Genomic DNA, 25,580 nt, shown 5'->3' with positions numbered 1-25,580 from the left:
GTGACTAACAGACAGACGTGGCATGCCGACGGGCAGCTGTTAAAATTCACGTCATTGGTCCGATGCTGCAATGCTGGCCAACCATTGATTAGTTAACATCTTGTACGACGGCATGAAGCTAAAGATGGCGGACATCGTGGAAAACGTGCTCAAGGCTGCAGCTGAAAGAGAATCAAAATACAAATGTATTGAGGTTGAAAAGGACATCGATCTTGACCTAGATGAAGGGAATCTTTTGGCTTCTGATCCCAATCCTATCGACTTAAAAGTTTTCAGGTTTGGGTCTTGTACTGTACAAATGTCTGTCTGATTCATCAGGTGTAGAAACCGTGTAAAGAAATCAACACTGATATAGTCATAAACATGATTTAGTCGTAGTCCAACCGTTCAACCTTGTTGTACGTAGTGAATTGTGCTCTTTCAAGACGCACCCACCGTTCGTATGTCAAATGAGCACAGCACTCCGCTCGGAGCTCTAAGACTGTAGAGGCTAAAGTATGGCTGAACACTAAAAATATACAATTTTGAAACGCAAATAGTCGTTTCTCATGTCTGGAAATAATCATCATATTTTGTTGTGTAGAGATGCGATGAAATACGTCTGTGGGTAAGATAATGGAAGGCTTGAGATTAGCGATTATTGTGAAAATGGGTTGTTTAGAAATATATAAATTATAATGCTTAGAGACCACATGTCAAGTTCAGCTCTTCCACTCTTAAGTTGCGACTTACTAGTGGTTTATATAACACTTCTCACTGGTTACAAGTGGATATGGTCACTGTAGGCCATTAAATAGCAGTCTTGCTAATGCCTACTATGTTCAGCGCATTAATTTGTGTTTTGAGCACTTGCAGTGGCTCGACTTGATGATCTGAATGGAAATATATTTTAATAATATCAAATCAAGACAGTGTGCCACTGTTTTGTTTTATATGTGGATTTATTCTTTTCCAGTATAGGGTTCTTGAGAGGCATTTAGAAGTTGGTGTTCAAGTAAAACACAAATATTATGGATGACAACTTCTTCTTTATTGTATATCACAATAGCCCAGAAACATTGTGATATACAATAAAGAAGGAGTTGTCATCCATAATGTTTCGCGTTTTACTTTTCCAGTATAGTTATAAGGAGGTGTCATTGGAGTCTATTTACATGCTATTTTATCTCCACTCCCTTTAGTTTGTTCAGCACATTAAAAAAGATACCAGGAAGTAGAGGTGTTTGTCTGCATACGAAATTTTACGATGTGTAGCAATTGAGCTGTTAATTATGTTAATGGTTGCCCTTGGCATCACTTATTGACACATTAAGACCATTTCTCAGTTCCTCTACCGTGCTATATTGCAAAAATTAGAGCAAGATGGTGATGCATAGTTCTTGAAAAAATACTCAATGCTCAAAGCACTGTATTATTACTATCATCAATGGATCAGCATACACAAGATTTTCATTCTCTGTTTCAAAGGAAGTAAACAACGCAAACTGCCTGAGATGCACACTTGAAGGTTAACAGTTACATTACCCTCTCACCCTACTTGGTACTTATTCACTGCTTGGAGAGCATTGGCATAAACAATGGCACTTGCCTCAGGTGACATCACATGGGCTTCAATGTTGTGCAGGAAGTGTTTGTATGACATAGTGGGAATGTCCTCATAATGCAGCTCATATTGTTCTCCTTTTATTCTTCCTCATATACTGTCTCATATTGGTGCTCATAATACAGTGTTCATTGAAACACGTATTTTAACCCCAAAATTATCAGGAATCGTTCAAGATTTTGCCATTTTGTTGACATGGTTTGGGAATTATTTTTTAATTTTTTTAAAGTTTTGAACTTTTGAATTTAAATCATCTCTCAAAGCTTCAGCTTCACAATGTTTACTGCACTGATGGTTTTTAAATTGAGAAAGTATGCCTTGGAAGAAAATTGAAAGTTTGGCTCAAATGAAAAGGAAGTAAAATGATTAAAGAGTAAAGATTATGGGGATCAGACATGTTAAATGCATGATCAGTGCAATGCAGTGGGTTAGTATTGTGGTGCCTCCATTATACAGTGGGTTAGTAATGTGGTAAAGTAATCGCTCATCACAATAAAGGCCTTATTTAGATTTGCCTCATGGTTACAATGTTTTGAAGCCAATTACTTATGCATCCCGTCATGATAATGCTGGAATAGTGGTGTAAAACTATTCTCTCTCACATTTATGTTATTACCAGTGCACAGTATTTCAACTCCAACTCAGTTTCAGCCATCTACTGAAGTAATATTGAACTGGGATAGACACGGACATGGACACTTATCCATTAACTAGTACTCTAGTGAACATTTAGATGGGCTAGTTTTCTTCTACATTTGTCTGTTATGAGGTTCAGACCAGTGAGATGTGTTTAGTCAGTAAACATTTAGTATATGTCTTTTGAAATGACAAACTGTATCTTGTTTCAGGGCGAACCGTGAAGATTTCTTGACAAATCTTAGCAGAGATAACACACAGTTGCTTTTAAATAGGCTGTGGCAGGTGAGTGATCAGACACCTTTAGTAAAACCTGGAAATAGCTGATTTCTGTGATTTCTGTTTTATCACCTGAATACTTAATGTTGTTATTGGCCCAGACAAATTTAGACAATAGAAGTGCCACTTTCATGTCTGCTGTATGAGTACAAAATATTATTATGGCTCCTCTTTTACCAACAATTACGAATTTATAAAGTTCTGTTTTAGTAGGTTAAATTCAAAACATTGTCATTAATTATATTTTAGTGATGTGTGAAACATTTTAATGTAAACAGTTATAATTTTGACAAAACAACATTAAGTGTAGTGATATGGCTAAAATGAGTGACCAGATTTCTGTAGAATTCAGATATTGCACAGTTTCAGAAATCTCCAACATCAGATTTCACATAATTTGGACACTTTCTGTCTTCATGGTGATACATCCCAAACTTTAAAGCTTTGAACATCATCAACAGACCCCTGCCATTTTTCCCGTTTGGTTGATGGTCAATGTGTTGTAATTTCAGCTTCCAACAGAGAAGATTGATGACGCTGTTGTAGCTCAGGTGAGACGAAAGGCAAACTACAATTCATGGTGTTCGTGGTTCAACCAGATTATGGATATGATGGAAGCATGGCGGTACTGTCTCTGTGGCAGAACTAGACACTCTGACTTTATGAGCAGCTTCTCTCAGACCTATTTACAGTTCCAGCAAGTTTGCTTCTAGTTATTCCCCATTTCTGGTGTCCCCCGCTGTGATATTGCTGGAATATTGCTAAAAGCGGCGTAAAACCAAACTCACTCACTCACTCAGACCTATTTACAGTTCCAGCAAGTTTGCTTTTAGTTATTCCCCATTTATGGTGTCCCCCGTCGCGATATTGCTGGAATATTGCTTAAAGCGGCACAAAACCACTCACTCACTCACTCTAGTCATTCACTCAAACCTTTATTAAATATAAGAGGCCCTGTTAACATGATTAATGTTTTTTGTCCGGCAAAGAAGTAATACTAACATATAATCCTCAAAATACCATTTCCCTCTTCATCATGTTTATATTTTCTTATCCATCTTTCAAACTGTACATAACATGTTTTCCATAATTTGCCCATGTGTCATTGTGCCTACCTTTAGAATTCAGTACCACAAACTTTACAAACTCATTTCAATGTTCAATGAAATTATTTGTGCCATTTTTTGTTGTAAGATTTGTCGTAGGAAAACTGTCCCGTTACGTCAGCATAATAACAGGTAGCTGTGGTCATCAAGTTTGTGCATAATCTCCTTTCAGTACCTAACATCTCTACACACAATGTCATTGAATAAGCCCGGCAGTATAGAGAGGTTTCAGTGCATATAATTTTCCCCTCAGAAAAACATGAATGGATACTGATACCTTTTGATTGGTTTGATCAACAGACACGGTTTCAAAAGTTGCTGCAGGTAAAGCACATCATTAACTTCTCCTTTGGGTTTTATTTTCCAGCTTCCAGAGGCACAAACCCCCATTCCACGAGAAAAACCTGTAAGTGTGGGGTTATATGTTTCATATTTAGCCAATGGCTAATACCTTTTGTATCTCTCAATCACAATCTCAGCTTGTCATGAGGGGTAACTTTATGTGGTCAGACTCAGCGACTTGGTTTACAGCATGTCAGTGTAACCCCAGGGTGTGAATCAGTGCTCCTATTATGAATCTCCCGACTGTCTTTTCTAGGCTGTTAATTACAGACTGCCATGATATAGCTTGAATAATTGAGTGACATGCTTAACAACAAACAAACCTGGAAAACACAACTCACTGTTGAATATTTGCTTTTCATGTGTTCTGTTGGGCAAATTTCAACACCTTTTGGTTCTATTTTGAATGTTCAATCCAGCTGAATACTAACCTCAGTGGGGGCGGTGGGTTAGTCTAGTGGTTAAAGTTAAGCTCGTCATTTTGGTTCGATTCCCCACATGGGCCAAATGTGTGAAGCTGATTGATATTGCTGGAATATTGCTAAAAGCGATGAAAATCAAACTCACTCACTCAGTAATCTCACTGGGTCAGCTCCAGCAGATAATTACACGCCATTACATCCATGCATGTTCAGACTGAGGCGTAGTAACCTTTAATGTACATATGTATCTGGTTTCTGTGTTAGGCTAAGCCCTGCTAATCTGGAAACCCATGTTTCTTAAATGTAATGGTCCTCAATGTGTACCTCCATGTTTAGTAATATTGAAATTTGTCAATTGGATGAATTCCCCAGGGATAACAGGGTTTCACCATATGTATGAACTGTTAATGTCCTGTATTGACCAGTTTGCAGGTTCCCAATCCATGGGCTGTGTCTATGTATTCCAACTGCATAGATTGTTGCTCATGGTGTCAATCACTGGTTTGTCTGGTCCAGACCCGATTATTTACAGACTCTCGTCATATAGCTGGTATATTGCTGAGTGCAGCATTAAACAACAAATATACAATATACTAACTTCTTTTCCATGGGCCAAGTTTATGCCCCACACTGATCGAACTGTTTCTTATCTAGCCTCCCAAGCCACGGGCTCCAAGCAGATGGCAAGAGTATGCCAAGCTCAAGGGCATCGCGAACAGGAAGAAGGGTCGCATGGTTTGGGATGAAGTTCACAAGGTAATGTTGTAACTTGGTAACATGTAAATGAGTATTGGTGTGGGGCTGTAGTTGATGGTGGCCACTATCAGCACCAGCAGCAATTTGTCTTCTTGTATACAACTTCATTTTGATATGATCTGTATTGTTAAGAAATTATCATGGGGATTCTGGATTAGGTTAGGGTCCCTATACTGGTCCATATACTATTCCATATACTGGTCCCTATACTATTCCATATACTGGTCCCTATACAATTCCATATACTGGTCCCTATACAATTCCATATACTGGTCCATATACTGGTCCTTATACTATTCCATATACCGGTCCCTATACTATTCCATATAATGGTCCCTAAACTATTCCATATACTGGTCCCTACATTGGTCCATACACTAGTCCCTATACTATTCCATATACTGGTCCCTATACAATTCCATATACTGGTCCCTATACAATTCCAAATAATGGTCCCTATACTATTCCATATAATGGTCCCTATACTATTCCATATACTGGTCCCTATACAATTCCATATACTGGTCCATATACTGGTCCCTATACTATTCCATATAATGGTCCCTATACTATTCCATATACCGGTCCCTATACAATTCCATATACTGGTCCCTATACTATTCCATATACTGGTCCCTACACTGGTCCAAACACTAGTCCCTATACTATTCCATATACTGGTCCCTATAATATTCCATATACTAGTCCATATACTGGTCCCTATACTAGTCCATATACCGGTCCCTATACTATTCCATATACTGGTCCCTATACTATTCCATATACTGGTCCCTACACTGGTCCCTATACTATTCCATATACTGGTCCCTATAATATTCCATATACTAGTCCCTATACTAGTCCATATACCGGTCCCTATACTAGTCCATATACTGGTCCCTATACTATTCCATATACTGGTCCCTACACTGGTCCATACACTAGTCCCTGTACTATTCCATATACTGGTCCCTATAATATTCCATATACTAGTCCATATACTGGTCCCTATACTGGTCCCTATACAATTCCATATACTGGTCCCTATACAATTCCATATACTGGTCCCTATACTATTCCATATAATGGTCCCTATACTATTCCATATACTGGTCCCTATACTAGTCCATATACTGGTCCCTATACTGGTCCCTATACTATTCCATATAATGGTCCCTATACTATTCAATATACCGGTCCCTATACAATTCCATATACTGGTCCCTATACTATTCCATATAATGGTCCCTATACTATTCCATATACTGGTCCCTATAATATTCCATATACTAGTCCATATACTGGTCCCTATACTAGTCCATATACCGGTCCATATACTTGTCCATATACTGATCACAAGAGGCAACTTAATGGATCAGATAGTCAGTCTTAGTGGGTGAAGTATTAGACACCGAACATACAAGGTCTTAACTGGCCATCAACAATGGTGATTTAGATCCCTGTAGATATTCCAGGGCAGAATGGATCCTAGGGTTGGCTAGGCTTTGGTAAGGGATTATTGCTATGATGACAGCAGGATTGTCACAATGTATGACATGGTTTATCCTTATATCGCATTTTGTTCTCATGTTTCAACCATATGTTTATCTCTCCTAGACTTGAATAAACAATGCCATTTAGAAAGTGGTCTAATGTAACATGTTATGTTTGGGATTACACATTCTCAGTATTATACAGATTCTAGTACTTTTATTAGGTTGAGTTTCATCTGGGATTCGAATCACCAGCACACAAAGTCAGAGATCTAACCCATCCAGCTACTGCTGCTTCTCCTAGACTTGATTATTGAGACTACTGTGATGTAGCTTGAATATTTCTAATGATTTTGATATATACTTATACACTATGATAATCCTTATCAAAATTATGGAAGAATTTACAGCAAAATGACATAAATCAAAGAAATTGGTTTGTGACAGTGAGGTGTGAAAGCCATTCTCTTCCCACAGAGGTTACTTGTCATATCTTCCTGCGAACCGCTGTTCTAATACGGCCATATTTCCCGGTTCTCGTAAAATCCCCTAGCGGCGAAACATCGCAACACGAATTACCTCTCTTCTTTCTATCCAATCAGAACACGTGTTACATCGATGCAAGTAAAAATGGAGCCACAAATATCCCTCTTCTCTGCCGGGGACTTGTGTTGATGTGACACACAAGACATTTAATGGCAAGCTTGTCCGTTGTTAACGAGGGCGATGGTGACGCCATTGATCCGCCATTACATGACTGAGTTCTGTCTAGAAGAAACGTTTGGAAGAGGTTCCAGTTTTCTCGAAGCATACAGAAATTACCGAGTCCTTGCGAATGATCACTTTTGAAACAATGTCGCTGATTGCACAACTAAATCTGATTGCAACCAATCACGATTCCTGAACACTCGCACCATGAAGGGCCGTATTAGAACGGAGGTTCGTAGGAAGATATGACAAGTAACCTCTGTGGGAAGAGAATGTGTGAAAGCATGCAACACTTAGATAATGTCTTCTGCGTTTTAATCTTCATTAGCACTATCCTACTTTACCTGGCCTCTTGTCACTTATTACTTTTCAATCCTGTGAAAATCTAGTTCAGAATCAGTCTGCAGCAACCCCAGGCGAATAATGGAATTGTGTGGTCAGACTTGCTGACTTGGTTGACACATGTAATTGTATCCCAGTTGCATAGATCGATGCTCATGCTGTTGTCCACTGGATTGTCTGGTCCAGGCTTGATTATTTACAGATCACCACCATATTGCTGGAATATTGCTGAGTGATTGTCAAGCAACAAACTAACAAACAAATGTTAATTTTCAACAGTAAAATTCAACTATGTGTTTTCAAAGTGTTTCAGTATATAACCCAAGATAAAATAGATCAAATTACCTCACATTATCACAGGAACTTGACCAATAGTCTAATAATATGTGTTAATACATTTTTATCAGGAATATCGACCTCGCTGGGGTTATAAACGGGCGAATGATGACACAAAGGACTGGCTTATTGAAGTTCCACAAAATGCAGGTTTGTTGGTCTTTGGTTACTACATTAGTGAGACGTGAGTGATTAGAAAGACATGAGAGGGACATGAGTAATGAGGCATGAGAGACATGTGATGAGGCATGTGATGAGGCATGAGAGACATGTGATGAGGCATGAGAGACATGTGATGAGGCATGAGAGACATGTGATGAGACATGAGGGACATGTGATGAGACATGAGACATGTGATGAGGCATGAGAGACATGTGATGAGACATGAGGACATGTGATGAGACATGAGGGACATGTGCTGAGACATGAGACATGTGATGAGACATGTGATGGGACATGTGATGAGACATGAGAGACGTGATGAGACATGAGGGACATGTGCTGAGACATGAGAGACGTGATGAGACATGAGAGACATGTGATGAGGCATGAGAGACATGTGATGAGAGGCATGATGAGACATGAGACATGTGATGAGACATGAGACATGTGATGAGACATGAGAGACATGTGATGAGACATGAGGGACATGTGATGAGACATGAGAGACATGTGATGAGACATGAGGGGGAGTAAGATAAAAATGAGACAAGAGTGATGAGCAAGGCATAGGTGATATTCAGAAATGTACTCCTTTCTAGTATTATCCATACAGACAAGTCTCATATGTATGTAGCTAGTATTAATTTACTCTGAAGAATAGGGTCCCAGTATCTTGTGAGAGATGAGTAATGAAGGTAAGGAAGACAGGCAAGTTCTGACTTGCCAGACAATGTTGTGTGTACTATGATGACTGGAATTATTTCTGACTGTAGGGTCTCCAGTTGCCAGAAAACAACACGTTGATTCTTAGAATAGTTCAACTTTGGTATACTTGTGGATGTTTTTGTGCACTTGATGTCTATGAACATACTTGGTTTATCATATGTTTTTGTCTGTTTTTTTCTGTCATTCTGTTTGTCTAAATTATGTTTTCATTGGTGTTTCCAGATCCCAATGAAGACCAGTTTGCCAAGAGAAAGAAAGCCAAATCTGAAAGAACTGCCAAGAATGAACTTCAGAGACTCCGCAATTACAGCCGAGCCAGGATGTCAAAAGGTTTGTTATAAAAGATTTAATATCCCCCCATGAGAATTGATAGGGATATTGGGGATCATGGGACAGACACTAATTACGGTCAGGTAAATTACAGTATTAACATTTTTAAATTACACAAAATGTGTACTTGATAATTTTCAAAAAACATGGCCTAGTCAGGTATTGATGTGAGATTGGTCTGTTGACAGTTCCTGGAGTGGGTCTGACACCAACAGAAAAACCCTCTAAAGACCATCTATCTAAAGCCCTAGCAGTAGCAAGAAAGTCCACAGCATCCATTGGCCACTTCACAGACAAACTGCCCAATGAAAAGAAGTCAAAATACTCTGGCAAAAAGAGGAAGGTGAGAGGTTTATAATGTAGTGGAAAACCTGTCTAGGGGAGATAACTCGTTTGCTCGTTACCACAGTAATCTTTATCAATGATGAGATAACTTCAGTGGAATCAGTGCTGTCATTTTTATACAGTGAAAGCAAAGATATGTTGGAATTTTTAATTGTTTATTTATATATTATGATATTTATGTAAACAGATATATTTACTTTGCAACAAAAAAAGCTCTGGTATGTCCTTGTGGTGTTTGTCACACTGGTACCAAGGCCTGTTGCAGAAACAATGTAGAAATGAAATAGCAGCCTTTGTTTAGTTTTGGATGCACCATTGCAAATCTTACAAATAGAAAGCCATTTTATATGTGCAACTGTACGCTGATGAACTGATAATGTAAGTGCAATGTGCAGTATGCATTCGTAAGCAATGAATTACAGACTGCTGTCATGTAGCTAGAATATTGATTGTTGCATCATTGAACAATGAAACAAACAAAGCTTTAATGCTGACAATTGACAATGTGACATTAACTTCAATTCATATTAACTATGCATTCTCTGTAGTCTGCTTTTTCTAACTTAACAGTTTGAATCCAACTATGGTGATCTGAAGGTGGAGTCCTCGAGACAGATGGACATTCTCAACTCTATCTGTAACCAACAGCCCAGACTTAACATTGTCCAGGCCACGAATTCACACATAAATGATGAACAAGTACAGCAGTAAGTGAAGCCAGGTTACTCTTATGTCATTTGGAAACAAGAGTCTGTGTTGAACATGTTGGTGAAGACTTGCACTTTTTGTGTACAATACATATTGTGTATAGGAATGTTGGTGATTTTGCAATATTGGCAGCTGTATGGGAAGAAGTTGAAATCAATGTGCCTCTGTTCACATAGTGCAGGTAATTGGCTTTGGTAGTAGATTAGTAGAAACCCTGTTAATTCAACAACCATGTTTTTTATGTTGACACCTTGTTGCTAAACATTTGACTGTATGGAAAATGATATGAAAAGAAATTGTTCCACTCCCTCCCATTCACCAATGAAAGGAGCTCACTCCATATTCAAGGGTTGGTAGGGTAGTCTTTTGACTACAGCATTCGCTTCTCATGCTGAAGACCCGGGTTCGATTCCTCAAATGGGTACAATGTGCAAAGTTGAATTCTGGTGCCCCCGCCATAATATTTCTGGAATATTGATAAAAGTGGCATACAACCGTACTCGCGCTGTCCAAGTCCATGTTCGCCTGATCCTTGAGGAGGAGGAATGATGAATGAAGGAGATTTATTTTCAGGATTCAAGATTTTTTATTCAGTATATAAGCCTCTGACCCTGAATGCATGTGCATAAAAACAATAAAACAAATGCATGAATAAATACCTTCCAACTGTCATCGAAGTATTGCAGCTGAATTAAACATCATTGTAAAGAATGCTATAACAGGGTATACCCTCCCCTATAGGTTTTCAAAGTAGTAAATTAGAGGGAATAGAGCAGGTTACGTTTTTGCAATTTTCTAGGACTTGGGCTGACTGTCCTGAACATGTTTTCAAAGTTTGGTAAGGATAAAATGGCCTTCCACGTTTGATATAAACGTGAAAATGTCCTCATTTGTTATATGCTGCACTTATCTGGAGACTGACCTCATTGTGTTGTAGATCCAGGAAGAATGGATCCAAGAAGACACCGAAGAAGCAGAAGGGTGGCGGCAAAGGGGTCAAAGGTGGAAAGATCGGGAAGGGGGGCAAAGGTGGAAGGATGGGCAAGGGGGGAAAGGGAGGGAAGAAGGGAAAGGGTAGAAAATAATACTCTGTAAACATTTGTAAATAAAATGTATGGAAAGAAACCGGTTTCTTGTCTTAATACTGTTGACACATGTCATCGGTTCCCAATTTGCGCAGATCGATGCTCATGCTGTTGATCACTGGATTGTCTGGTCCAGACTCGATTATTTACAGACCGCCGCCATGTAGCTGGAATATTGCTGAGTGCAGCATAAAGCTCAACAGACTCTTAATACAGTTTACTTGGCACAACAAATACACAATTCCCCAAATGGGTACAATGTGAGCAGCCCATTTCTGGTGTTCCCCATTGTGGTATTGCTGGAATATTGCTAAAACTGGTGAAAGACCTCACTCCACTCACTCACAAGTACCAGTACTCATATAAACATGCCCTTTGCTGCATAGAGGAAGTAATGGCCTACCTTCAGTACTTACCACCACAAACTTTACAAACACCTCACAATACCCTTGGATGTAATTAGTGAAATTTGTTGCAAAACACTCTTTGAAACAGTGACTTATGACATTCACCTCTTGCTGGGGTCATGGCGTGCTCATAAACCTTCAATTCTTTAACACAACATTAAACCTCATTCCCTTCTGCAACTCTCTGGATGGTTATGATATGATATAATTTTAAAATAGGTCATATCCCAAGGTTTCTCAGGCGGGAAATCCATTGCAACATTTTATTCCAGATCAAAAGATGTTACAAGGCATCTTTTTGTGTATATAATGGCGGTCTGAGCATGGATCGCTACTAACACTGTCAAGTCTAGGTGTGGCTGAAATGTTGGTGATGCAGTGTTAATTTACAATTCACACCCTCCCTATCAACCTCAATAGACATGGATAAAGAGCACAGAAGCCAAACTCGCTTCACACCCTCCCAATCAACCTCAATAGACATGGATAAAGAACACAGAAGCCAAACTCGCTTCACACCCTCCCTATCAGCCTCAATAGACATGGATAAAGAACACACAAGCCAAACTCGCTTCACACCCTCCCTATCAACCTCAATAGACATGGATAAAGAACACAGAAGCCAATCTCGCTTCACACCCTCCCTATCAACCTCAATAGACATGGATAAAGAACACAGAAGCCAAACTCGCTTCACACCCTCCCTATCAACCTCAATAGACATGGATAAAGAACACAGAAGCCAAACTCGCTTCACACCCTCCCTATCAACCTCAATAGACATGGATAAAGAACACAGAAGCCAAACTCTCGCTTCACACCCTCCCTATCAACCTCAATAGACATGGATAAAGAACACAGCCAAACTCGCTTCACACCCTCCCTATCAACCTCAATAGACATGGATAAAGAACACAGAAGCCAAACTCGCTTCACACCTCCCTATCAACCTCAGTAGACATGGATAAAGAACACACAGCCAAAGCCAAACTCGCTTCACACCCTCCCTATCAACCTCAATAGACATGGATAAAGAACACAGAAGCCAATCTCGCTTCACCCTCCCTATCAACCTCAATAGACATGGATAAAGAACACAGAAGCCAAACTCGCTTCACACCCTCCCTATCAACCTCAATAGACATGGATAAAGAACACAGAAGCCAAACTCGCTTCACACCCTCCCTATCAACCACAGAAGCTTCACACCCTCCCTATCAACCTCTAGACATGGATAAAGAACACACCCTCCCTATCACACCCCTCAACCTCAGTAGACATGGATAAAGAACAAAGAACACAGAAGCCAATCTCAGTAGCTTCACACCCTCCCTATCAACCTCAATAGACATGGATAAAGAACACACAAGCCAAACTCGCTTCACACCCTCCCTATCAACCTCACTAGACATGGATAAAGAACACAGAAGCCAAACTCACTTCACACCCTCCCTATCAACCTCACTAGACATGGATAAAGAACACAGAAGCCAAACTCGCTCCACACCCTCCCAATCAACCTCACTAGACATGGATAAAGAACACAGAAGCCAATCTCTCTTCACACCCTCCCCATCAACCTCAATAGACATGGGTAAAGAACACAGAAGCCAAACCCTCTACTGTAGATTTGAGGTTAGGCCTCCAATGACAATGGATACATGTTGAGCAGAGTTCCTTCCCTTAGCTATTCCACTGAAGGCTAGGCTGCCTTCGTCATCTAATTGCAGTCTGGCCTTACAAAATTGTATGGCTAGACAATGGCTAGCCATAAATTATGAACGGTCCCTAAACATATGAAACAATATAAGAAATGGAACACTTGCACTGTCATTAGAAAATTACAAATGAACCAAACCATTACCTTAAAACATAAATGAGGCAAACCTTAAAAAATATCAAACTTACTTTTATCCGAAAAAGGCATATAAAAGCTTTCGAACATTCTGATCATCAATGATGTGTAATACACTGTAGAATTCAGGCACAAAACTCATCTTTGAGCGTTTGTTCAAAGAAATGCATGCAGGCCTTCGTTTGGAGGGATTCGAACTCGCAATATTACCAGTCATCTTCTCACACGTTTTCGCAACATAACGGAGTCTCAGAATCATTCGTAACTACTCGTGTCATTCCGGCAAGACGGAAAGAGGCGAATAGTTACGAATGATATGATCTAATGTAGTTTGCTCTTGGTTTGGTTTACGTAGGGATTTGTCAATCTTTGTCAACTTCACGATCTGCGTTATAAACTGCTGCCGTTAATAGGCATGGAGATATATCAGTATGGCAGAAAGCTGTGTAGCAATGACTGTTGTCAGACAGCAGAGGGGATTTTTACTGGGGATTTTAGTGGGGAAGTCCCAGGCTGATCACGAGACGTATAGTGGTTGTTGCGCAGTAAATTATCAAGGTAACTTTGAGTTTGATTATTAATTTAAAGGTTTAGACATATACAGTTATCACACAGACGTACTTATATCCATTAGTGTATGTTGTGTGAATACTTTACGAGCTCGAATCAACCCAAATCAGTAGCTCTAACCAGGGATACTCTACATACATACTCTACTCTTATAGAGTCTCCCTGATCTAACCCATAAGCATGAAAAGTACTGAGATGAACATCATCAGTATACATGTCTGGGTTTAGTCTGCTTAATCATAATATTATGTGATAATATCTACTATCTATCTATATACGATATTGCAACGTCATAGTTAAGATAGGGACGAGTCGTGGAGTCAACAATGTTCTGATACAAAAAGATACAAATACGTGCGTTTATTTGGTGGGGGATTCTAAAGGCAGGCTAATGTTTCACTTCTGTCGTTTTAACCAGGGATAATCTATGTCGTCTATTCTCCCTGTTTCAACATTGGATCAGTATCATGTTTCATGATATTAAACTAATTGATCAAATGTAACAACAAAAGATGAGAATTTGGATGTTTATTGTAGAATCACATACATGGGGGAGGGACCAATATTTATGTGTCAGAAATGAAACATGCTTGTCATACCAGACGACTGTGTATTGGATGGTCAGCCGCAGTGACTTGTCATCATACCTTGATGGTGGATGGGTACTGATAAGGTCAATCAATAGTCTGTATGATACTGATCCAATTATTTACAGACAACCATTATATATAGTTTAAAATTGCTGAATCTTATTGTAAACAATATAAACTAACAAACAACATATTTGTATTGTGGTCTTTCCATTAACTACAGGTTCACACCACTACTACCATTTCAAACAAACCATTTCTCCACAAAGCGGCTTGGCAACCAATCTACAGACATGAAGCATTGTCCAAGTGGTCAGTACTATGACGAGGTTGTGAACAGGTGCCAGGGATGCGAAGACATCTGCTACTGGATTTACCAGAAGGATCCTGACTCAGACTGCAACAAATTCTGTCCAGGTACATCATCCTGCACTGTTGCCATGACAGCGTATTTGTTTCTCCTTCTGAGACATAAAATTTGTTTCTGATTACATCATATAGTTGTATGCCATTTTATGCCTTTGTGTGGCACCCACAGCGCTGGTTATGAACTCTCACTTCATGTTCTCTGCAAAAATTAGAAATCAGAATATTTCAATATAGCATTGAAGCTGGTAGGCTCTGTCAATCTTTGCCTGCAGATAGTGGCAACTGTAGTTTATGAAATGGCTATTTGGGGTCCCTAACATATATTGTCTTCTGTATGAGGCAATGTATTTTAGTCATGAAATGTGTTAGAAATATTTCAGATAATAATATATTTACATGAATTTGTTCATTTGACAGACTATTCAACATGAAATAGCATCATCATGTCTCTAAATAACATAGCTCTGAACTATGAACACAGTATAGTCACCTTGTTTACAAACTCACAAAGTCATTGTTTATACCATGTATGCTTATGGTCGTGTCCCGTTTAGGGTTCTCCCAAGGCGGACATCCTGGACAGGATGGGTCGGCATCTACTCCAGTGAATGTACCGATGCTTGTTTCCATCATAGCGGGTGTTGTGGTTGTGGTCATAGTACTTGTGGTACTATGGAGGCGGTTCCGACGTCGAGATCAGACTCCCTCCATAGTTGTCCAGGAAACGACCCTTGTTGCCCAGCCCAGTGACAGCTCACCTGAAATGGGCTTCGCAGAACTGTGTATAGGTAGGGACACTTTGTGGAGAAATGGCTTGCTTGCATCCCGCCAACATAGCATTCAGTTAAATTTGTGAACCTGTTCATAACCTTCTTTGTATTTAACTGATGTAATATTTCTTTTCAAATGTTCGACACAAATATATTATCAAATGTCTGTTTAACTGGCCCTAAAACAACTCAACCTACATGTCTGACATGTCATGCTGGTGATATATAAGAATTACCATTAAGTTTTATTTATCAACTAAAGGATGACTCAAGATAGTTTATAACTTACACAATAGGGCTAGTGTTTTGTGGTACTTTAACATGTTTAAGAGCCACTGCAACATGAAACATCTGTCACATTTTGTCCAGATTGTCTGTACTCCTGACTTTCATTACCTGGTTTACATCTTTTCTACTGCAGATATAATATTGATATCAATTTGATTATGTTGTTTCGATGTTGGGAATAAAATAATGTGTGGAATTGTCTTTTACAGGAAGCAACTCTGGAGATCATCTGTTGACTGGTTCCGACTATTCTGGAAATTAGACTTGCAATCTGCTTACCCTCTGTGGTAGATAAGACTCCCAGTACCCCATGCTTGTTGTAAGAGGCGACTAAAATGAGAATTAGGTGGTCACAATGACTGCTGAAAATAGACAGGGACTGGATGAATGATCACATGGGGAGACCATTTCTCGACTGGGGCCTCGCTGACTGACGTACACCAATAGGTGGCCTCATGCTCATACCATCAGTCACTGGCTTGTTCTCCCGTCCAGCTGATGAGCAAGCCATGGTGTTCATAGCTTAAACATTGCTGACAGCTGTGTTCAGCTCAGCCCTGAGTCTGTGGCGAGTCCAGAGCGGAGCAGCCCCAAGCATCCCGTGCTTGTTGTAAGAGGCGAATAATATGAGGATATTGTGATCCAGATATGTGACCTTGTTGGTGTGATCATGACAAAATACTGAGTGGGTCAGTGCCCAACTATTACCGTAGTCCTGCTATATGACTTAAATATAGACATGTTATGAACAAATTTTGATTAGAAACAAACACGTTTATCCAGTTCTACTCCACATCATCAGGGAAAGAAATTAAGGCCAAATTTCATTTTTCGCAATGATCTATATTAGCCCGCCACTGCTGATAATGACTGGTTCTACTTGACCAGAATTGGTATTTAGGGATATGCAGTTTTAGCTGGAATATTGCTGAGTTGATAAAATAACATTCACTCAACCCACTTCATTGAGAGTCAGATCACGGGCTGGGAATGTGAGTATGATGCGATGTTTTACAATTGTGAAACAGGTCATCATTACTAATTAGAGAATCTGGCCATCTGACAGGCCGGTCACCATCTTGTAATATCACCCACACTGACTGGCATACACAGGCTGTCAAGTCCTAACTGATCATGTTCGTCCCTTGAATTACACCACTTACAGTGAGGTGGAAGTCACAATGTAGACCTGTTCACACACATCATGGCAGTCTCTACTCATACGACCGCCTCCGTGGTGTAGTGGTTAGCGCATCCGCCCAGAGAGCGGAAGGTCGCGGGTTCGATCCCCGACCATGTCATACCAAAAGACGTTAAAATATGGTACTTGTTGGTCCCTGCCTGGCGCTCGGCATTAATGGGTACAACAAGGACTGGTCGGCTCGGAGTCAGTATAATGTGTCTGAGTGGGGTATTCATGCTTCACTGCGGCATGGTATCTCAGTGGGCTAGCACTATAAAACCAGCTTCAGTCTGGGCTAGTACAAGCAGCCGCACATACACATACACACGCATGCACGTCGTCATATGAGCGAAATATTCTCAAGCACGACGTAAACCCAATTTCATCTCACCTCACCTCTACTCATACACAAGACAGGTATGGCCAGTCTGTGCGTTGTGTTGATATAGAAGGTTATATTTTAGTTAAACTATTGTCAAGATAGAGTGGGATAATTTGATAATTTGAATGGGATAATTTCCTTTCCTCATCTTTGCCATGTAGTGGCAAATTCAAGAAATCTGTCAAGACTGATTGCATCGGTGCAAAGAATTATAAAGGAGATACAAAGTTTGAGGTTTGCTGATGCTCTGTATTAAAACATTTGTCAGGAAGTTTAAATGCTATAGAGGAATTTTTACAGCCTGTTACTGTATTGACAAGGGGAGGTAATTCAACATACCTGTACACAATATTGGGTTTACACCCATGTCACTATCCAAAGGTTTCCTTCACCAGAACTACGTCTTCATATCAAACCATTTTAATCTATGTGCCCAAACACTAATAACAGTGATTACTTCCTGACAGGATTCCTAAGGTCCCTTTTATTTACATGAAATTATTTTTGAAATCTACTGCTGTTTTTCACATTGTGATGTAAGTCTTCACAGGTTGATATCCTTCTTTGGCTTTTGTACTTGTTCTGAAGAACATAGATGGTCACAAAAACCATTCTGTAGATGAGAGGCATATATATATTTCTATTTATAGGTTACAACACAGTAACTGATGAGAATGGCCTCTAGATTTTATGTACACCATCTCAACATCAGACTCCCTGTCTCTATGCATCTGTTATCTTAATAGTTGCTAATGTCTGCATTATGTAACACTTGCTCACAGTTATTCTTTACTGCAAATAGGTCTGTTGACAGTGTCCATGACATTACACTTCAACATAATTTAAAGTCAAACTAATTCTTACGTAACTCGGATCCTCCTTCACAGTTCCTGTATTTAGTTAAAGCCATAGTATATTCATAGCACGGAACAAAATACATATTCAGTATAACTCAGGGTTCTTCTTACATTCATTTTACAGCAGTCATTTGTGTATATCAACTAACAGCAAAATGATCTCTTGCCAATATTTTCATTAGATTTTAGTTTAATATACCTGTATGCCAAATGAATTTGAGATTACTGGCCTGAAAGTATTTCTTAAGTTCATTTCCAGTTAACTTTTATTTGATTGCTATTATTGTTGATAGTTTTTGTTATTATTTGATTGTTATTATTGTTGATAGTTTTTGTTATTAGATCAAACAATTTTAGTGGACTCAGGATTCAGACAAGTTGCTAAAGATATGACAGCATTCCTTAGGTACTACCTGGAAAACATATTCCAGTGCTTAAATTATGCCACTTGTCCTGAATGGTAGTTCCTCAACAGTTTGAATGCAGATTATGTTTCAAGATTGTGGGTATCACTGAAGTGGTGAAAGTCTGTCTGGCATCACTCAGGCTTCTCCACCTTTGTTGTCACTTTGTGATATGACTGAAATACTCCTCATAGCCATTTAAAACAAACTCAATGAAGCAACAAATTTCAGTTAACAAAATGAAGGACATAAAACATCTCGGTGTGGCCTTACATCTGTGTTCTGATTAAATATTATCAAGTTTCTTGTCCAGAGCTTTAAACCATGATGGTTTAAACTTTAAACCATTGATAAACCATGTGATCGTGATAAGTATGCAGTAATCTATGTTAATGAACAGTCATATAATGAAGTGATGGATGTAAAAAGTCTTCTGGGGTCCTGGGCCCTGTTTCACAAAGCTAGCATAACACCATGACTATCGTACCTCCTATACTGTAACATAATGTAATGCTATGATAGCTTTCTGAAACAGGACCCTGGCCACTTGCTGTATACTTTAACAGAAATGTGTATAGTGAACTGTGGTTGGCAAACTAAATTTTTCTTTTCGAGTTTGTAATACCTATAGTTCACTGTATGTGATATGATGCTGTGATATGGAATTGGAGGCCAGCAATAGGTATTGACAGGGTGGTTTACATGCACTGCTTGGTTATTGATTTTGTTTGTGAAATTTACATCATATCTGTATATTATCAGATATATTTTTCTTGTTTATATTTTGATACAATTATGTCAGATTTATTTTGATGATGTTGGCATAATGTGTTGAAAGGTTGTGAAAGTTGTCAGAATCAATTGTACCAAAGACTGCTGCTGTTTTATTGAGTGGACACAGTCTTGTACAAAATGTGATATAAAGCAGACCATTGACATTATGGGACTTTATCCCACTGCTTTGTGGAAAGAGAGTTGTCTTTCTTAGCTGTGCCAGGATCTGATCATGATTCTTAGTTTGTCAGCACCATAACCATGCTTATTTCTATGAAGTAGTAAATCTCAGACATCTGGAGATGCATGTAGGTTCCTGAGTAGGAGATATTGGATAGATTTAAAATTCTTAAGGTCAAATTAAGAAGTTGTATATTTTTATCAAGACAAAATGTGTATATCATTTCCTTCAAAATCACAAATTACATGCATGGAATACTCCTGTTCAGATGATTTGTTCACAATGGCAATGTAACAAGTGACTGCTTGTGGATTAATAGATTTAAAGAAAAAGTGATAAACTGAAAGAAATGGCATCACTTTTGAACTGGCTAAGCTGATGAGTTGTGATGTAATTGAAATATTGCCTTAATTCTGCTATGGGTAGGTATGGGATATTAATTATTACTGTAGTCTATTGTTTTAAGAGCTGATAATTCAGTTATTGACAAATGTAACATATCATATAAATACAGGAAATATCTGCATATTGTTTTGTTGTCAATGGTGTATATGTAGTTATGACTTTAGACTTATATTCTATAAGTGATGACTTGGATTTGTTTCTGGCATGGGTACATTACGTAGGAAGATATGACAGGAGTAACCTCTGTGGGAAGAGAATGGGGTACAGTGTGTGACATTATTTCTGAGGGAACGTTTACTTATGGTGTCCCTGTGCAGTGATATTGCTGAAATATTGCTAAAAGAGCTGTAAAACCATACTCACTCATTCAGTTACAAAGCAAGAGTTAGCAAGGTTGCTGTACTTGATGCATTTTGCCTTTGGCTGATTTGAAAACTTCCTTTGCTGATTAGCTGGTTCACAACACTGAATGCCAGGCTTTGATTTGTCACCCAATGCCAGGCTTTGGTTTGTCATCAAACGTCAGACTTTGATTTGTCACTCAATGCCAGGCTTTGGTTTGTCACCCAACACCAGGCTTTGACTTGTCATCAAACGTCAGACTTTGATTTGTCACTCAATGCAGGCTTTGGTTTGTCACCCAACACCAGGCTTTGACCTGTAACCCAACATCAGGGTTCGACTTGTCACATACCCTAGGAGGCTTTGACCAGTCACTTGTCACTCAACATCAGGCTTTGTGACTTGTCACCCTTGTCACCCAATGTCAGGCTTTGACCAGTCACCCTTGTCGCCCAATGCTATGCTTTGATTTGTCACCCAACGTCAGACCTTGATTTGTCACCCAATGCCAGGCTTTGATATGTCCTGTGTGTTTGTTTCATGGAAGAGGTAAATATTGTAATGGCATCGCCCATGCCAGATCTCCGCCCTCATTAAGCGGAGACAGTGTGATACAAATGAAGTACTAGTTAGATGAGACTTAACCCATCATTCAATATGCGATTTATCCTCATGGAGAATAGTGAGAAGCATTGTCTGAAATTTCAGTCTGAAACCCAACTCACTCACTCTAATCAGTGATGTAATAGACATCTACAGCATAATATGAGGTAACACAAAATGGTGTTTGAGGGATTGAATCAAACTTGCCCAGGCTGACCACTAATCAAAAGGGTGGGTTACTTGAACTATTTGAAACATGTTTCTTTGAGATCATGCTGTATGTACATTTTATTGAACGGATTACATATTAAATTATACAAAATGAAAGTAGTAAATATATTTACAATTAAAACAAGATTGTATGTCTTCATCGCTGAGCAGATTCTAACATCAACACACAATCAATGTACGCATATTCACCATATAATGGGAGTTTCTCGGAAGGATAATGCAAAGGTTAAAAACTATTCATTGGGGTCATGAACGATTAACTATGCAAATACAACAGGTCAGATGAGGGTACTACTCTCAGTTCATTCTATCGGGTCAAAATCGGACAAATGGCATCTACAGACATTACTGGGATAACTGTTCTCCACATCAAAACAATAGTTTAAAATATTGATTTGGCGCAGCTGAGGCCTTCAACATGTGTTTGGTCCTACATTGGAGACAAAAGAATGATTTTAAAAGATAGACTGAATCTCATCCTTGCATCTTTTCAAATCAAATATATCAACACTCGTCCATAAAACGTTAAAGCCTTTATCTACTGGTGTAGAATTACTTTATATAAAAAGCACCTGTTTCCTCATCATGACATAGTCCTATCTAATTCATATACAAAAACTGGTGTTCCATCACACCTTGGTATAGCGCAGAGTAGTCTGGACTATTGGGTTCAAATGAGAACGATGAATGATTAAATATCTCGAAATAGGGATAAGTGCACAAAACATAAATAAGACACATGGTCCTGAAACCTTTGTACCCAACAGGATCTGAAATCTGACGTTTTATGATCGTTCGCGGCAAAATTTGTTTAAGAAACCATCATGTAATTTTGTGCTATTTTCACGCTTCACACCGAGGGGGTGACAAACGGCTGGTGGAACAGCACCAGCAAACATTCAGGTGCAACTCAGCACAGCCAGGTGAGATGACCACAGCTGGTCAGGCGCTGTTCCACTAGCCGTTTGTCACCTCCCGATGTGAAGCGAAGCATAGTTACAAATTCAACTTCAAACTTTTATTCCGTATAAAGGACATAGGCCCAAGTACAAAAAACTCATAAAATAATAATACAGGTGACAAAATGGTTAGATACACCTTTTAAGCACTTCTTCTTTTACAAATTTTGCTAAGTTAATTAGGATATTCACTTTGTCACAACTTAATAACATGTTAAATTTGTAAATAGAGGGATGTTTCCAGACATTTTCAGGAATATACTTTTGTCTTAAAGTGGAATAAACTTTACATATTAACAGAAAATGGTATTCATCTTCTATACATCCATTCATACATAAATTACAAAATCGTTCATCGCGAACAATACCACAACGTCTACCAACGTTTATAATTAAAGGCAATTCCCCAGATCTGGGGAATTGCACAGTTACATGATAGTTTCTGAAACAACTTTTTCAGTGATCGATCGACAAACCTGAGATTTCAGATCCTGTTGGGTACAGAGGTTTCAGGATCATGTGTCTTATTTATGTTTTGTGCACTTATCCCTGTTTCGAGATATTTAATCATTTGTCGTTCTCACTCGAACCCATACGGACTATAAGTCCAATCATATAAATCTCTACAGTAACTAGAGATGTCAATAGGGCGATGCTTATCATCGGGGCACTTAAAGACTGTACATTATTCTTTCACCACAAGGTACACTATATCATAACCCGAACTACCCTTTCTTGTGTCATCTTCTGAACACATCCACTGATACAAATCCTTAGTGGAAGTGTCCGCTACCGCCTTAGACTTCCGGTTTAGGCCAACGGTATAGGTTAACGACTTATGGCCCCTGTCAGCGTGTAGCACCATGGTCTTAGACTTCCGGTCTAGGTCAACGTATCGGTTAATGACTTGAGGTCTAGGTCAGCGTGTTGCACAATGGTCCTGGACTTCCGGTCTAGTCAACGTTCACATGATGCATCTTGGTCCTGAATTACCAGTCTAGGTATGCTTGAAGTGGCAACATGGTCCAAGACATCCGGTCTGGGTTTCATTTGGCTTTATGTTCCTAAACCCCCCAAGTGAAATCTTCATAACCAGAGGGAAGGTCCACGAAGCCAATTACTAGAAGGATACCCTGAGTTATTTTAAGTGGTTATTTCGGTGGGTTGAGAAAACATGTAGCTTGTACACGTCTTTATGCACGTCTGGACCGTGATGCAGACACATCACTGGCAACGTCCTCTGTAAAAAAATCCCGAAACGAGAAACAGCATTTGTACAGTCACATTGCATTGTTTTTGCTTCACCATTCTGTTATCGAGCTACTGTCAGTGCACGGGAACCCGACGTCATAGCTCACGTAATAAACTTCAGCATACAATTCTATATTGTTCAGCCTCTCTTGATATGAAGTCACGATTGTCATTGATTAGTAGCCGCAATCGTCACTCTTCACGGTTTTTACATTAAACCAATATATCCAATACAGTTCTCATGATAACTTAGGGTCTTCTTTCTTGTCCTTGAAGCCGAAATAGAACCTCTTTCGGACATTTTCTTGTTCTTCATTCTGCTCACCTTTGAGAAAATCGGTTTTCAAAATAGTTGGAATTGTTCGCGTCCGTGTGCTGGACCTTCTGATAACCCTGCGTCTGTTGTCGCCTGCACCGCTGCTGTCGTGGACAAGATTCTTTGAAAATGACACCGACTTGGGAATTTTAGACTTCTGTACCTTACCTTCGTTTTGTTTATGAATTACTTTTGACCGTTGTCATTGTCCGGTGTTTTCTGTAGCTTCTCTTCTGTGTTTTGCTCATCTTGCGTTTTCTGTGAATTGCTGTCTGTCTTGTTTGTGTCCGGAGGTTTCTGAGATTTGTCTGTTTTGTTCGAGTCCAATGTTTTCTGTGAATTGTCGTCTGTTTTGTCTGTGCCCGGTTTTTGCTGTGACTTGTCGTCTACAGGTGCCGTTTCATTTTTTGCATTAACATCTGTTTTGAACACATCTTCTTTCAAAATGGATGGCACAGTACGTTTCTTTGTACTCGATCTCCTGATAGGAACGTAGTTGTTTGATTGATCCACAGCAGTTATGTCGTTGAGTCCTGCATCGCGAACAGCGGACACAGCTGGTGGTGATGGTGTATCCGCGGTCTCCAACTGTCGGTAAGAAGTTGTTTCAATCTCCCCAAAGTTGGAGGTCACGGCATCGAGATCAGCCATAGTGTCCTCCTTCTCCTGACGGAGTTTAAAAAACTTCATCAAACTGAACGGCATCTTGAAGCTTCGTTTGCTACACAGTTGCAACCATAGGACGTGCGCTCCTTCCTCCTCCGTGACAATAACATAAACCCAGAGCCGGAAATCGATCTAGATGAATATACATCTATAGCTACCTATAGTAGTGTAGGTATTATATACGGGATATTGTTGCATAAATGGCGATGGCTATTATACCATGAGTCGAGAACGCTCATTTATGTTATAATCGATATCATGCAAAAGTTGTTATCGGTACTTCGTTCGAGATGAACGTGACCTGCAAGAGGTTATATTCATCTACTAAGGATATTGACTTTTTGACGCTCGGTTCACGAAAGTCATCGCATAGCGTCATATCTCATTCGCGTCCCTTATATGAGACTGTTAAAGAAAAATGAAACGCTATGCCTGAATATCAATTTGCCTACAAGCATGGTGACTTGATATTTAGCACATGCATTAACTCTTAATGAGATACTATAAATGACCCTCCGAAGGTTTAAATCAGCAGGGGGTATATGATAGGCTGACATTCAGCAAGCATTACAGTGTATAAAAAAATGAAATAAAGGTTCATTTTTCAGGCTGATTTTTATGGAAACAATTTAAGCCTGCGTTCATAAGATTAGTTTAGAATATCTTGAATTATAACTTCTGACAGATGCTTGTTTAAGTGCATAGTGTAGAAACTGAGCGCACAATGTATATTGAAGATGAAGACGTAAAGCGTCCGCTGCCTTAGTAGAAGCCTTTATTGAACATGGTATACAGTAC

At 39.3% G+C, this 25,580-nt stretch overlaps 2 protein-coding genes across 2 annotated transcripts; both read left to right on the top strand.

Annotated features, from left to right (window-relative positions):
* The first annotated feature begins 2 nt into the window (after nucleotides 1–2).
* LOC124290504 (ribosome biogenesis regulatory protein homolog) lies at nucleotides 3–11,416 on the top strand. Its single transcript, XM_046727221.1, has 10 exons — nucleotides 3–276; nucleotides 2,452–2,524; nucleotides 3,031–3,069; nucleotides 3,992–4,030; nucleotides 5,043–5,144; nucleotides 8,095–8,173; nucleotides 9,134–9,241; nucleotides 9,430–9,584; nucleotides 10,157–10,293; nucleotides 11,232–11,416. Exons 1-10 carry the CDS (start codon nucleotides 113–115, stop codon nucleotides 11,377–11,379), a joined length of 1,044 nt encoding a protein of 347 aa, XP_046583177.1. The 5' UTR covers nucleotides 3–112; the 3' UTR covers nucleotides 11,380–11,416.
* Nucleotides 11,417–13,980: 2,564 nt separating this feature from the next.
* On the top strand, nucleotides 13,981–17,288 carry LOC124290512. Its single transcript, XM_046727255.1, has 4 exons — nucleotides 13,981–14,199; nucleotides 15,025–15,218; nucleotides 15,725–15,958; nucleotides 16,438–17,288. The coding sequence occupies exons 2-4, from the start codon at nucleotides 15,095–15,097 to the stop codon at nucleotides 16,488–16,490; spliced, it is 411 nt and encodes a 136-aa protein (XP_046583211.1). The 5' UTR covers nucleotides 13,981–14,199; nucleotides 15,025–15,094; the 3' UTR covers nucleotides 16,491–17,288.
* The last annotated feature ends 8,292 nt before the right edge of the window (nucleotides 17,289–25,580 follow it).

Source organism: Haliotis rubra, unplaced genomic scaffold, assembly GCF_003918875.1.
Source record: "Haliotis rubra isolate DU_JTF1 unplaced genomic scaffold, ASM391887v1 Scf468, whole genome shotgun sequence".
Lineage (NCBI taxonomy): Eukaryota > Metazoa > Mollusca > Gastropoda > Lepetellida > Haliotidae > Haliotis > Haliotis rubra.
Note: the sequence above shows the minus strand (reverse complement) of the source record. Positions and strands in the feature narration are given on the sequence as shown.

Bases quoted from the DNA above. Each gene is read 5' to 3' on its own strand.
- LOC124290512 (XM_046727255.1), top strand. From the start codon at position 15,095: ATGAAGCATTGTCCAAGTGGTCAGTACTATGACGAGGTTGTGAACAGG. The intron at 15,219-15,724 runs GTACATCATCCT...TGTCCCGTTTAG, and splicing joins CTGCAACAAATTCTGTCCAG to GGTTCTCCCAAGGCGGACAT. The intron at 15,959-16,437 runs GTAGGGACACTT...TGTCTTTTACAG, and splicing joins CTTCGCAGAACTGTGTATAG to GAAGCAACTCTGGAGATCAT.
- LOC124290504 (XM_046727221.1), top strand. From the start codon at position 113: ATGAAGCTAAAGATGGCGGACATCGTGGAAAACGTGCTCAAGGCTGCA. The intron at 3,070-3,991 runs GTGAGACGAAAG...TTTATTTTCCAG, and splicing joins ATGACGCTGTTGTAGCTCAG to CTTCCAGAGGCACAAACCCC. The intron at 9,242-9,429 runs GTTTGTTATAAA...GTCTGTTGACAG, and splicing joins CCGAGCCAGGATGTCAAAAG to TTCCTGGAGTGGGTCTGACA.